Raw genomic sequence first — 13,582 nt, forward strand, 5'->3', positions numbered from 1 at the left:
TTCAGGTAGATGACTAAAGCCCGATTTATTATACAGGACTGTCTGACTTGTGTAGCCTGCAGGTCTGTCTCCAAACACATGGAAGGACGCAGAGCAAAGTGAGCCATGGGGATTTATCAAGGGTTTTTTTTTTTTTAAGGACAATGAATTTTAGTAGTCGCAGGAATGTGCACTGTAGAACTTTTGACTCTTGTAGATTCACTTTTTATTGTGCTTGGTGACAGGCGGAGATGAATGACCTGTGTGTGTTACTTTACGCAGGTTCTGTGTTGAATGCCATCTGTTTTCGGGAGAGCAGCAACCTGGGGTATGTGCAGAGACATGTAACCTGATGGATGCTACAGTCAGCAAAGAGGACGGATCCAGGAGTCCAGAATGTAAGCCTATATTTGCACATCATGGCATCTCAGTATTATTAAAGGACATCTACCACCAGGATGAAGGATTGTAAACCAAGTACAATTACATACTGGTGCGTGCCCCCTCTGGCAGGATCTGCTCTTCTTTAAGCTTCCAAGAAAAAAAAGGCTTTAGAAATTAGGCAAATGAGCCTGAGAGGTTCCAGGTTTCATTAACACATATAGAACCTGGAGCCCCTCATTAGATAATTTTTTGTAAAAACCAGGGTATAAGAAGCTAAAAGAAGAGTGGGTCCTGCTGGAGGGTGCACACACCAGTATGTCAGTGCGCTTGGTTTACAATCCTTGATCCTGGTGGTAGATGTCCATTAAACAACTGCAAAATGTAAAAAGCAAGAATTAAGTAGCATCTTTTCTCAATTTTTTTTTTTTTACATTTCCACAAATCCCTAAAAATCCCACTTGGTGCTAAAAAAAAAAACAATGGGGGTCATTTACTAAGGGCCCGATTCGCGGTTTCCCGACGTGTTACCCGAATATTTCCGATTTGTGCCGATTTTCCCTGAATTGCCCCGGGATTTTGGCGCATCGGCGCCGGCATGCACGCGACGGAAATCGGGGGGCGTGGCCGAACGAAAACCTGACGGATTCGGAAAAAACGCAGCATTTTTTTTAAAAAAATGACGCGAAAATTGCACTTGCCTTCACTAGGAATAGGCCGGTGAATTTCAGGGCATTCAGAGCTTCAGAGCAGGAACTGCCTTAATAAATCCCGTCCGGACCCGAATCCACCGCACAGAACGCGCCACTGGATCGCGAATGGACCGGGAAAGTAAATCTGCCCCAATGTGTAACCACTATTCTCTGGCTTCCACCAGTCTACCGGTCACCTGTACTACCAGTTCCCAATACCAATGTGACCTACTATGGCTGATCAGTGACCTCTTCAAACCTCACTTTTCATCCCAAGTGGACTAAGGAGGCCACACCAGCATGAATGGGAATTAGGAGCTGGAGCAGGGTTTTACGCATTTTTGGTAACCCTGTCCGGGGCCCATGGAGTTTTCCAGGATTCCTGTAATATCTGTGATGCCACCAAACAAATATATAATGGTGTACAGTATATGACAGGATTCCTGGAAAACCTCTTTAAGATATGTGATTGACACTGTAGTTTAAGGGTATGTCTATCTTTAGATGTACCCTTAAATTACAGTGACAATTACATACCTTAAAGGGGTTTTCCAGGGACGCTGAAATATACTGTACACTATTATATATTTGTTTAGTGGCATCACAGATATTATATATGCCAAGATATTTTGGGATAATGTCGGTGAGAATCTGCCCTCTTCACATTCAGGATTCCATCAACACCCAGCTGCCACCAACAAGGGACCGGTGTGTTACACAGCGAGGACTTAACCATAAATAACTTTTTTTTTTTCTTCAAGCAAGTCAAATTACACCGAGCTGACATTCCTTGTTTTCCTAACTTAACTGATTCCAACTGTTGTGACAATGTATGCCAAGCCATGCATAGTAAGAGGCCGCCTCGGGGTACCACAATGCTTCCATATAAGAATTATTTCTGTCTGTACTCCAGTGTCTTCAGGTAACTCAGAAGTAACGGAGAACACACTGTTTCCTTTAAACAGAAATGAGGCCATTATGTGCCTCCAGCTCTTCACAAGAACCATAGTCAAGGTTCTTTGAATGGGGAAGCCATTTTCTCACCGTCGACTACATTACACGGTGAATGGTGACTGACATATGCTCTATACACTTAGACAAGAATAATCTAAGCTGAGGCTGAGATTCCTCCCCCCACCCCGAAGCCAAGGAAAAGACAAGAAAATATTGAACGTTCTCTGGCAATTTTGTCCGTGGACTTCTGTCTCAACCATTGGCGAGCTCGGCGTGACATGACAATCCATCAAGTCCGTTGTTTTGATGTCATGCATTTTATTTGTCCTGTCTCTTTCTCTTCTCTTCCCTTCAGATTTCTCCGAGGATAAATCTATTTTCTGCACCATGCAAGGTGAAAATGAATGTACTATTACATTTAGGATGGCGACGGATGAGGAAGGAAAGAAAGTCATTTATAACATACGCCAAAACGGTAGGCATTTAATATTGTCTGTCAGGGAATTTTTAATGTAAGGAGGGTAAAATGTGACAAATGATTTCTGGCGAACACAATGTAAGCATTTAACGCATAGATCTTGTCTCATTTGCTGCTGACACGGAGAACACAAATGGGTTTTTTGAGGTGTATTTGTTGACAATTGTAAGCAGATATTGATCTGACAGAAAAGTCAGGAAATATCAAAAAAGCTGCAGTGTACAGGCCATCCTTTACTATATACTAAAATATACAGTCATTTTATACCCCTGTAGGGGTAACTAGAGGGGCTACAGAGGGTACGAACTTACTCAGGCCTAGTGTGTCTCTACTAAAATGAGGAGACACTAAAAGTAATATATTTTGGTTATGGGGCCTGTATGCAGATATAGATCTGACAGGAAAGTTGAGGAATATCACAAAAACAGCACTGTACAGACTGTCCTCCACTACATGCCAAAACATACAATCATTTTATACCCCTGCAGGGGTGACTAGAGGGGCCACAGAGTGTACAAACTTACTCAGGCCTAGTGTGTCTCTATCAAAATGAGGAGACACTAAAAGTAATATATTTTGGTTATGGGGCCTGTATGCAGATATAGATCTGACAGGAAAGTTGAGGAATATCACAAAAACAGCACTGTACAGGCCGTCCTCTACTACATACCAAAACATACAGTCATTTTATACCCCTGCAGGGGTAACTAGAGGGGCTACAGAGTGTACAAACTTACTCAGGCCTAGTGTGTCTCTACCGAAATGAGGAGACACTAAAAGTAATATATTTTGGTTATGGGGCCTGTATGCAGGTATAGATCTGACAGGAAAGTTGAGGAATACCACAAAAACAGCACTGTACAGGCCGTCCTCTACTACATACCAAAACATACAGTCATTTTAGAGGGGCTACAGAGTGTGCGGACATATCCGGGCCTAGTGGGACCCATAAGGTGTCTGTACTGATATGAGGAGATGATAAAATAGTACATTATATTTCAGGGGCATGGTATAGATTGAATACTGCACCCCAAAAGCATTAAAGGGGTTGTCTGGGATTTTTTTTTAATATTAGTAGCCTTACCTCTCTGCTCTGATTTGCATTTCCCCTTCTAACGGCACATTTGTGGCTACTCTCCATTCACTTATGTGAGAGTTCTAACCCGCCATTCAACCCTAGCTTTCTGTGGACCCCCATCTTCTACATAAGTGTGGGCCCCATAATTTTGGTCCCCCATTTTCCTGATTGCAGGGGTATTGGAAAGAGGATAAGTTACTTCCACAAGATAACCTCTTCATAGCAGAACTCTAGTTGCTATGCTCAGCAGAGTTACCATGAGACAGCTGAGATAAATGAGGCCCTTTGTGCTATCCCTCCATTGATTTCCCACAGATACTGGGCCCAATTTATCAAAACTGTCAATGCACAGGTTCATTTGCAGGTAGCCTAAGAATGTTTTGTTGCCTACAGCTACCAATCGGAGCTCAGATTTATTATTTTTAGGGCAGATTTCAAAATGAAAGCTGATCTTTGAAAAAAATGAGTTGACTAACAAACCACATAGGCCACAGATAAGACCATAGATCCACATATACATAAACTCTATCTCGGTCCTAAAATTACTCCATTAAGCCATTGGCGAAGATGACTGGTCACAAAATGTATTTTTGGTTGAAATGGGCTATGTTTAAGCAATACCCACAGAAAAGTCCTCAAAGACTGCCGCTGTTAGTGCACAAACCCTGCCCCTTTTAGGGCTGCAACAAGCTAAATTCACCTAGCTCTGACTAGATCCCAATTATTCACTTTTGGGAGGTTACTTTATTGCTTACTATCTACGTGGTACCCCGTTCATAGCCATTAGCTCGCCATACTTCTATTATCACATTTATAGATGAACGAATCAATACATCGTTTCATATGTTTAGTACGACTGGCGATTTTCAGGCGCTGAATTAATCAAAATATTTTTGGAATCGCTTTGGATGAATTTTGTATATGCGCTAATAACAGAAGTCTAACAGTTCTGTCAACATGTTATTTGATTTCAATGAACCTTTGGTGGTTTCTGTTAGTGTCTGTCTGTACTGTGTCCGGTATTGTCGCTTTAATGAAAACTGAAAGATTTTTTTTTTATTCTGTGTTGTAGAGGGCTAGTAAGGGTTGTATACCAACTTCCAAGAGAATTAAAGTAACATTAGTTTGCACTGTAGAGATTCGGACCTAAATCAAATGGAAAAATTTGGTAAAACTTCAGTGAAACAAATCTGGAATAATTAGCTCATCTCTAATTACATGACATTAGGCTACAATGTGACAATCATACTCATTATAGGGACAATGGGGCACATTTACTTACCTGTCCGAGGAGTTCACCCGAAGTGCATTCTTCCGCCGATAATGCACTATGGCGCGATTCATTAAGATCGTGCGCCCGATATCCTGCATCTGTTGCTTTTCCGCTCAGGTCCGGCGTAGTTCACCTTCTTCTTCCCGGGGCATGTAAGTGCATTGTCTTGCGACACAATTTTAAAGTTAAATCCAGCGCTCAGTCTGAATTTGTCCGATGGTCCGATGGTCCGATTCGCATGAAAGTCGTGTGGTTGCGCCAAAATCTGATCACGTGCAACAAGATCCCCAGTTAAATACCTGACACAGGGGCGCAAATCCCAAAAATGTCGAAAATCTGACGAAAGTGCGTTTTGCGGACCCTTAGTAAATAAGCCCCATTATGTCCTGACTAATCAAGTCCATTGTAGATATTAACACTAACCACTACCTATTAAATATTTATATGGATTTCTTTTAATTCTGTTTTGTTCATGTATCCAGTCATCATCATCAGTAAGACCACCCATGATGTGAATACTACATATCACATAACGAATCCGCCCGCTAACGTCCATATCATACCGCCATAGGGTGACACTTCCATCTCATCCGATACTATAATTCCTCTGTCCCTTTATAGATTTGACGTTAATCGGGCACCTAGCTAAAGCTGCATTTGTCTCCAGAAGCACTTTGAAAAGTATTTCTGTAAATCTCAGTCCTTCCCCGGATTTTTTGTGACACAAAATCCCATGAGAAATCATCGGTCTGTTCATTTGTCAGCATTCCCCAGCTGTCTCTAAAAGCGAAGGTGTCATATGGCGCATTGATCAATTCCTACAGCTACGAAATGAGACCCTTTGAGCTCATGGAATGTTGTGCAACCGTTTCGATATCCCTGAAGGATGACGCCAGCCATCAAACAGATATTTTCTCAGTCTCGCCTTTAAGAGCTGCTTATTATATCTTCCCCAACGGTGTCCCCTGCTATGTTGTTTCATCTAATCTACTGATGAAAAGTAAGATGGATCAGAAATGCATCAATATGTCTATTCTTAACAGGACATTAACCTGAAAAATTAAAGCGCGATTCCTGGCTCATCATTGGAGTCATCATCATTGCGATGTTGAATGGCGGAGCTATTTTAAACTATTGCTAGATGAAATATAGTCCCATCATGCATCCAGCTGTTTATTCAATGCCATTATGTCATTTCATCTAGATTTTTTTTCCTAGGCTTTTAATGACGCATATGAGAATGTAAGAAATTAGCACGCAATCTGTGTCTGGTGCTGGATATGCTCCAAGGAAAGTTACCAGATAGCCATTTATGTATTAAGTGTGACTTAGCTAGTGACTGGCGACATCTAGTGCTCATTTTAGGAATAACCCGAAAAAAAAGGACAGGGTCTGCTTTACAAATTCTGTGTAAGACTATGGGGACATAATAATAATTCTTTATATATTCTTTATTATTATAATAATAATTCTTTATATAGCGCACAAAGATTACGCAGCGCTGCACAAAGCATGTCAAATCGGTCCCTGTCTCCATGGGGCTTACAATCTAAACAACCTAACAGTATGTTTTGGAGTGTGGGAGGAAACCAGAGGACCCGGAGGAAACCCATGCAAACACGGAGAGAACATACAAACTCTTTGCAGATGTTGACCTGGGTGGGATTTAAACCCAGGACCCCAGTCCCCCCATCCTCTCCTGCAGTGAATAACTCACGTGCTAGGAGAAGCTAAGCAATCATAGAAGCAACAGAGCTTCGTTATCATAATGTTATATCTGTTTTATCAGCAAAACCACTCAGCACAGGGATTAACCAAGTTTATGATCATGCATCAGTGTAGCTACAGCATTCTCAGGGTATGTTTCCTTCATAATGCAGTAAATCAAATGGTAGGTTTCCTTTAATGATTCTGGATTTCAGTGGCCAAAGCACAAAAGAGCCTGGGGATTTCAGGGGTTGTGCTCTATTAATTGCCTTCGGTACAAGACAATGTAATATTCTTGTAGCCAGAGCTGGAAACCCCAGAGAGGTTGGTGAGCTGGAAACCCCAGAGATCTTATTACTGGGATTTCCCTATTCACACATACAGATCTGACCTATTTACAGCTGCATATGAAGGTATGGAGCGCTGATCAATGGCTGAGTCACCAAATCACAAATAATGAGACCAGGACTGAGGTTTTGCTGAGTTTCCTGTGCAATTCAGCAAAAAGAAGAGGTTACATAATGTATAATGTTACTATAGAGATCAGTTACTTAAACTGGGTGACAACCAATACAGGGGAATGTATCCTATGTATTATATTATGTTTTTTCCTGATGGTTTTAATTCTGTTTGTTTTTTTTAGATTGCCCCTCCCCACCCAACATCCTAATGATCCTTGTTGGAGTCTCCATCGCTATTGCACTGATCGGCATTGTCCTCCTGTGTATATGGAAGTTGTTGGTGTCATATCACGATCGTAAAGAAGTTGAGAAATTTGAAGCAGAAAAGGCTAAAGCCTGTTGGGCGGTATGTATACGGCTATAATTATCTGTATCATATGCTGGACTTTAGATACAATGCCACAACCAAGGATCGATATACAGTGTCAGAGACATGGCCAGCAAACAGTTAAACCCCCAGTAATAGAAACCCCCAATAATTTTACAATGACTGCTACTGCACCCACAATCTGTATGATCATGACCGCTCCATATATAGTGATAACCACTTGCCTCTATATACAGTGACAACAAGGGCCCCTCCACATACTGTATATATTGGGTTGATACATGGCTAGAATCCTAGTATTTTTACTGTTAAGCTGTTTATTTGTTTTATTTAAGCCGATCCCAGAAAAGGTCAAAAATGTTATGTGTGCGACTAATAGATTAACAGCCCCCTAGGCCATTCCATATTATCCTATATGAATTATGTAGCACACTTCACCCACACGGAGCTATACAACAGTCCAGGGCCAATCCAAAAAAAGTCCAACATTAAACAAAGAACATTAAAGAGCCATATTATGGCTGGTACATTTTAGTTGCAAAAGTGGTAACCCTACATTTACAGAGGCAGTCATAACCTTCCCCCATAACCTTCAGGAAAATGTGAATCGGGCCCTTAGTAAATGACCCCACTCACTTAGTCCTATCTCCAAACAGGTAGTGATGGGTCATTTGCGATAGACCTGGGACAAATAGAAGGCTTTTCGCGAGAACGACAGGGGCCGCCTCCCTTAAGTGAGCCCATATTCACTTAACCCAGACCGGCTCACCACGCCCCCTTTGACCTGATAAAATCGGATTAAAAGTGGTGTGGAGTTGGGTGATTGACTGACCTGAGGCTTCCTTTTCTACATTATACAGGAGCCAGAAGAGCCGGCTTTTCCTTGGTAAGCGGTGCTTACTAAGAAGAGTCGGACTTCCCATCACTACAAGCAGGAGCTCAGAGACAGACCCAGAAATCCAGACAGAGAGATAATTTATAAATTCTCTGTTTTGGGGATTTCCAGGGCACCATCAATAACAAAGGTTGCAACATAACAACAAACCTCACATCTTAACCCTTCAATAGAAGGCAAATAGTAATGCAGGTGTCAATACTACATTTTGGCAGTAGGTGGCAGCTAAGGATCATTATTGGAAAGATGTAAAATCGTGGGATCTTCAGTCTTAAGGAGAATAGATGCCTGGTAGAGCTGGCCAAACCCTCTCACTCTCACTATATACAGTATAGGATGGTTATGGCAATCTCTATATATAGAGGCAAGTGTAATGTCCCAATGGACAGGTCATCACTAAATTTGGCTCAAGTTAGTCTCCTGTTGGAGAGGTGACATGGCAGAGCTGGCCAAACCCTCTCCAACAGGAGACTAACTAGAGACAAATTTAGTGATGACCTGTCCAGCGGGACATTACACTTGCCTCTATATATAGAGACTGCCATAACCATCCTATACTGTATATAGTGAGAACCACTTGCCTCTACATATAGCGTTAGTCAAATACTCTCTATATAGTGGCAGCTTCCAGTAAATGTTTAGTTTCATCAACCGGGACCTAAGAAACAGGCCTGCAAAAGAATGAAGACAGATTTGTGTCATTACTTTCATCCCCCACCTATTATGAATCCAGTAGGGAACAGCTGATGGACCTCAAACCTGTAACCTGTGTTTATTTTTCTCTTTTAGGAAGGGACCAACCCGCTGTTCCGAGGTTCTACTACTACATTTAAAAATGTCACCTACAGACAGAATAACAACAGGAATCTGTGACAACATCTTCAGCCTCGCCAACTTATGCACTTGTATTTCTGCTACTGAAAACCATAGTGTTACACTGGCATTCCCGACATCCCGAAAAAATAGGGCGGAGCAGCTGTCCCTGATGGAAGGACATGCTGGAAGTTGTAGTTTTGGAACAATTAAAGAGCCCTGGTTGGTAGTCACTGTGTTAGAGCTTGTCGACGTATATCGATTTTATGTGGCGCCCCCTATAGAGCTGCTTCTTTTTTTGACTGTACACACTTGGGATGGATGGACACACTGATGGTGTCTACCAGTAGCTTTGACCATACAAAGTTAGGGACAGTGTAAGGGATTGTCCCTGGGGACCTGTGTAATCATACTGTACCTTTGTGTGAAATAAGGGTTAATATTGCAGATATAGCTCACTGAGGGTGTGTCCTCACACTGCTGTGCAATCTGCATCAAATTTCTACATAGCCCCGCCCTTCTGAGTAGAAGCAGTAGCAGTTTTCTATTTGAGTGCTACAGCAGTGCATCAGATCTGAAGGGAGATTCTGTGCAGAGAGCTAAGAGCACAGCAGTGTGAGGACACGCCCCCAGGGTACTTGGAGAAGCTACAGTCACTGTTCTGCTGTTGCCGCTATTAACAACACACAAAGGTATAGTTACACATCTCCAGGGATAACACCTAACACTGTCTGCAGTTCAGCATGACCAAAACTGCTGACAGATTCCCTTCTGACTATGAACATTCTTCCATTGATGGTTTGATCTGTAAGATTTGAGAGGAAGAACAGTGCTGCACCTTCTCTATCGAATCTATAGAGTGATACACTCCAACAGACTTCATAATAATGTATAGAAGCTAAAGATAACCTTATACAAAGATAGATAGTGCCTTACAGAATTATTACAGGTCATATTGACCCCTTCCACTTCCGGCTTCTGGACCATACTGCCAAATTTCGGTCTACAATCTGTCATTTAATTCAGGTGTTTCCTGAGGACAGCAGTCAATTTTTATGTAATACTAAACAATGGTTTTAGGGAGAGAATTAGCATTTTATAATAAAGATATTTATGTTTTTTTTTGTCTAGACAGAGCACTTTGTTTAATATACCAAGTTTCCAAATCACCAGATATAATATTATCAATTGTTTCAGGCATTAGATGTCCATCTGCTGAACCAAACTTATCAAATTGATTTACGCAAAAAACAACTTAAATATAATGCAAATAGACCATTTCCTATTCTTTGGCATAGCCAGTACCCGTAACGACCTGTGTGTCTCCATGGTTACAGACTACAAACAGAACTGTGTAGTCTGATCATGCAGCTTTGTGTTATTGAACTCCTCTTTTGCTTGTCTTAAAACGAACCTGTCACCAGGAATGTCGGTTTTAGCTGGTGACGGGTTCCAGTAGCCTCTTCTATGCTGCTTTTACAAATGCCTTTGTCATCATTCTGAATCATTTCAGTACTTTATAAAAGTTTAATTCACATTACCTGGCTCCCTACCGGCAGTGTGTGGTGAGTCCAGAGAGTGTTGGGAGGGGGGGGGGGGGTCAGCTGCTGCCTGAGTTTGCCTGTGTGTTTGTCTCCTCCACTCTCATCCAGCTCCCTCCCCACTTCCTGTCATGTGCATTGAGCAGGAAGGGGGATGGGGTGGAGAGGAAGAATGCATAAGGAGACTGAAACAAAGGCACATGCATCCTACAGCTGCCCAACCCTCCGCACCCCCAATCCCCCAGGATTTGGCACAAGTTGCTGGCAGATAGCCTGGTTATGTGAAATAAAGTTATATAATGTACTGCAATGATTCAGAATGCTGACAAAGGCCTTTTAAAGTCAGCATAGCATAAGCTATTGGGGCCTGTCACCAGCTAAAATGACATTCCTGGTGACAAATTTGCTTTAAGGCTAGTAAGATGGTTAGTCAGAGAGAGTTTTATATAAACCCTCTCTAAGTATCTCCACCAGCTAGCAACCCCCATCTGTAGCCGGAGCAGGCAGCCTCTGCACAGTGAGGGTAATTAGAATTAGCTTGGGTTTCAGTGTTCAGTGTTCATTTGATTTCTCCTGCAGGAACCAAAGCAAGAAAAATGAGCACCTGTGTCACTATTAACTGACCAACTTTGGTTCCATTCATTCAGACCAGTGGGATATCACAAATTTCAAAGCCTTAAGCCATCTCCACATGATGTTTATAACACATGGAACCTTGATTATGCAGTAGCAGCATAGTTGATATGATTTTTCCAAATCCCATCTAAATAATAAATGTGCCTGAAATAAATCCTTAAAGGGGTTGTCTGGAGTTTGATAAACACGGCTGCTTTTTGACAAAAACAGCTCAATTTCTGACCATGGGTCATGGGTTTTGCAATTTAGTTTCATTCAGTTCTATACAGCTGAGCTGCAATTCCGGCACAAACTATGGTCAGGGGTGGCTCTGTTTTTGGAAATGTTCAATAAAATTGTGAACAACCCCTTTAAGGCAGGAGCCACAGTCAAATTCACTGCTGGCTGTCTTTCCACAGGTTACAGTAGCATTACAGTGGATTCTACAATAATCATCCACAGGAACTGAAACCTGTACTGCAGCTTTATGTCTCTTATTGCATCAGTAGTACCCATGACTTTTAACCTTTGCAATGCAAAGGTTAAAATCTGCAGGTGCGCTACTGCTAAAAGCACATCACAGTTATTTACAATGTAATAGCAACCTGAGTCTTATCTACAAAGTAATCAGTCCCTGTAAAGAACAGAGAGACAACTACGACTGGATTGTATCGATGCTAGTGAGAGCCCTCAGAGCTTAGCTCGACGTTTCACTGGACTCACTGTTGTACAGCTCCGACTACTGTGTTTTACTAGTGTGATCAGTGGATCATTTACTGTAGATGTGTTACGATTTAATTTTGTGTAATTTTGTGTAATTTTTTACATTTTGACTGGAGGCTGGACCTTGTATAGTCAAGATACTGATTTTTGTATTGTGTCTATTCTGTTTGTTGATATCTTTACTTTAAATAAACACTAAGAAACTTTTTTGTTTGTTTTGCTTGTGTTGTGTTTTTTAGCTTAAGTTAACATACCAAAGAATATTATAATCCTTAAAGCCAATAAATCCACTGGTTAAAGCTCTCTGCTTGGCCTAAATGTTAAACAGCTTTGGGGCATGTGGCACATAACTATGAGACCACAAAGGAAAACTCAGAACAGAACTCCCAATACAAACACTCTTTCAAGAGTACATTGTAGAAGGCTTAATCCACACTGCAATGTCAGAGTAGATAAGTAATAAAGACAGTGATGTCACAGTACAGGGATAATACACACAGTGATGTCACAGTACAGGGATAATACACACAGTGATGTCACAGTACAGGGATAATACACACTGTGATGTCACAGTACAGGGATAATACACACAGTGATGTCACAGTACAGGGATAATACACACAGTGATGTCACAGTACAGGGATAATACACACTGTGATGCCACAGTACAGAGATAGTACACACAGTGATGTCACAGTACAGGGGATAATACACACAGTGATGTCACAGTACAGGGATAATACACACTGTGATGTCACAGTACAGGGATAATACACACTGTGATGCCACAGTACAGAGATAGTACACACAGTGATGTCACAGTACAGGGGATAATACACACAGTGATGTCACAGTACAGGCATAATACACACAGTGATGTCACAGTACAGGGATAATACACACAGTGATGTCACAGTACAGCGATAATACACAGTGATGCCACAGTACAGGGATAATACACACAGTGATGTCACAGTACAGGGATAATACACACAGTGATGTCACAGTACAGGGATAATACACACCGTGATGTCACAGTACAGGGATAAGATGCACATTGATATCACAGTACAGGGATAATACACACAGTGATGTCACAGTACAGGGATAATACACACAGTGATGTCACAGTACAGATATAATACACACAGTGATGTCACAGTACAGGCATAATACACACAGTGATGTCACAGTACAGAGATAATACACACAGTGATGTCACAGTGCAGGGATAATACACACAGTGATGTCACAGTACAGGGATAATACACACAGTGATATCACAGTACATGGATAATACACACAGTGATGTCACAGTACAGGGATAATACACACAGTGATGTCACAGTACAGAGATAATACACACAGTGATATCACAGTACTGATATAATACACACAGTGATGTCACAGTGCAGGGATAATACACACAGTGATGTCACAGTGCAGGTATAATACACACAGTGATATCACAGTACAGATATAATACACACAGTGATGTCACAGTACAGAGATAATACACACAGTGATGTCACAGTACAGGGATAATACACACAGTGATGTCACAGTACAGGGATAATACACACAGTGATGTCACAGTACAGGGATAATACACACAGTGATATCACAGTACAGGGATAATACACACAGTGATGTCACAGTACAGA

General features: G+C 41.6%; 1 protein-coding gene across 4 annotated transcripts in view; it reads left to right on the top strand.

The window, feature by feature from the left end:
• ITGB6 (integrin subunit beta 6) overlaps positions 1-12,125 on the top strand; it is a 117,299-nt gene extending 105,174 nt beyond the window's left edge. For all 4 annotated transcript variants that reach the window (XM_072121906.1, XM_072121907.1, XM_072121908.1 and 1 more), the window contains 4 exons: positions 262-377; positions 2,362-2,481; positions 7,186-7,349; positions 9,016-12,125. In XM_072121906.1, the coding sequence (XP_071978007.1) occupies positions 262-377; positions 2,362-2,481; positions 7,186-7,349; positions 9,016-9,099 (484 nt within the window). In that variant the 3' untranslated portion in view covers positions 9,100-12,125. The remainder of the gene's footprint in view (positions 1-261; positions 378-2,361; positions 2,482-7,185; positions 7,350-9,015) is intronic.
• The last annotated feature ends 1,457 nt before the right edge of the window (positions 12,126-13,582 follow it).

Source organism: Engystomops pustulosus, chromosome 8 (genome assembly GCF_040894005.1).
Source record: "Engystomops pustulosus chromosome 8, aEngPut4.maternal, whole genome shotgun sequence".
In the NCBI taxonomy this organism is placed as follows: domain Eukaryota; kingdom Metazoa; phylum Chordata; class Amphibia; order Anura; family Leptodactylidae; genus Engystomops; species Engystomops pustulosus.